Source organism: Diabrotica virgifera, chromosome 7 (assembly GCF_917563875.1).
Source record: "Diabrotica virgifera virgifera chromosome 7, PGI_DIABVI_V3a".
In the NCBI taxonomy this organism is placed as follows: Eukaryota; Metazoa; Arthropoda; class Insecta; order Coleoptera; family Chrysomelidae; genus Diabrotica; species Diabrotica virgifera.
In genome coordinates this window covers 206,950,624-206,952,491 of record NC_065449.1, presented here as the reverse complement: position 1 = coordinate 206,952,491, position 1,868 = coordinate 206,950,624, and the positions used below count along the sequence as shown (strand labels likewise).

The 1,868-nt window shown below is 37.7% G+C and overlaps 1 protein-coding gene across 1 annotated transcript; it reads right to left on the bottom strand.

Annotated features, from left to right (window-relative positions):
* Positions 1-731: 731 nt before the first annotated feature.
* On the bottom strand, positions 732-1,472 carry LOC126888706 (general transcription factor II-I repeat domain-containing protein 2A-like). The gene has a single exon (XM_050657086.1). The coding sequence runs from the start codon at positions 1,470-1,472 to the stop codon at positions 732-734; it is 741 nt and encodes a 246-aa protein (XP_050513043.1).
* Positions 1,473-1,868: the final 396 nt, after the last annotated feature.

The window sequence follows — 1,868 nt, the reverse complement described above, 5'->3', positions numbered from 1 at the left end:
ATTACTTACCGTCGAGTTGCTAGTAAATGTCACCTACTGACGTAAAATCTGTCACGGTAAACAGTCAAAAATGATCAATCGTGCAAAAAAATACATAGGTATTTTGTTTTAATGGAGGATTGACAGTCCATCATGTCTGTTAGGTTTTTAACATCCGGTTGGTAGTTTGTTATTCCTAGTCTAATACACGAGTCCAAATGTTCATCCGTTATTCGGCTTCTGTATTTGTTTTTAATGAACTTCATGTTTGAAAACGTTGATTCACAAAGGTAGGTGGAACAAAACAGGGCACTAATTTTCAAAGCTACATTGACTAGGATTGGGTATTTCTGTTTGGACACTAGACACCAAAAATTCTCTTTTCCGGCAACGCTCTTCAAACACAAATCATTCTACAGTGTGACTATTTCTAATTCAGTCTCTGGTCTGCTTTCGCTGAAATGCTGTTCGATGGTTTGGGATAAGCTTTCTGCATCGAGGGACATGTACGGATAAGATTTAAGATACAAACTGAGCAATCGCTTCAATTTTGTTGAAGTCACTAAATCGGGTATCGAATTCATGCCTCAGTCTGGTCAACATTTCTATATGCCCCTCTCCTGTGTAAGGTTGAACGTTTACTACTTCTTTTTTGATTACTTCTTTTAAACAAGGAAAATGTTTTAAATTTCCTTCCAGTAGATTTTTTTCCCATAGTTTAAGTTTCGAAATGAATGACTTTACTTCGGAAATCATTTGAAGAATACTTTTTCTTTACCCTGAAGCTGCAAATTTAGTTCATTCAGCTTTCCTGTGACATCGGTCAATAATCCAAAATCTCTCAACCATGCGGGTTCTTCTAATGTTGAGTAGTCTTCTTTACGCTCCTTAAGAAAAGCGATTAAAGCTGGTAGGAGCTCATAAAAGCGCCGAAGAATCTTCCCCTTGCTTAACCAGCGTATCTCTGTATGCAGAAGCAATTCTCCGTATTCTAGATTCATTTCTGCAATTAGAGTTCGGAACTGTCTTCTCTGCAAAGCATGAGCTCTTACTTGGTTTACAAGTTTAACAACGACTTTCATAACATTGTCGGCATTTAAAAATTTACCACAAAGTGCTTGCTGCTGCACGGTGCAGTGGTATGTTAAAAAATTTGGAAACGTGTCATCTTTGCGGCAAAGGGCAATGAATCCGTTATGCACTCCAGTAAACGCTAGGGCTCCGTCAGTTGTAATGCCAACCAGTTTCTGAAGTGGAATGTTTTTAGAGATAAAATAATCTTGACCGGAAGAAAATATGTCTTCACCTCGAGTCCGCCCTTTTAAAGGAATAATTTTAATAAGTTCTTCCTTAGTAGTAAAATCATCGAATATCATTCTGACAAATATGGCTAGTTGGGACGTATCACTAATATCTGTGGACTCGTCAAATTGCAAGGAGAAGAAAATACATCGCTGTAAGTCCGTCTTCATCTGGGAAACAACATCTGACATATTTTCCACTCGTCTAGTTACGGTTCGCGCTGAAAGCTGGAGGGAGTTTATAGCCGTTATTATTTCTTATTTATTTTTAAAACTTTCAAATAGGCAGTTTGCAGCTTCCACAAAACATTCCTTGATGTACTCGCCATCTTCAAAGGGTTTCTTCTTTTTGGCAATAACTTGAGACACTTTGTAAGAAGCTAGAGTGGTGGCTTTAGTTTTATCGCTGACTTGTAATAATACAGACTGCTGCCTAACTAATTGATTTTTCAACTGTTTCACTTTCTCTTTTCGGATGCTACTATTGGCGGGATATTCTGTGTTTATTTTCGGATGAGTACTATTAAAATGTCCTTCGACGTTACCTTTTTTTCCAACTGCGATACTTGCGTGGCACAATAGACATAT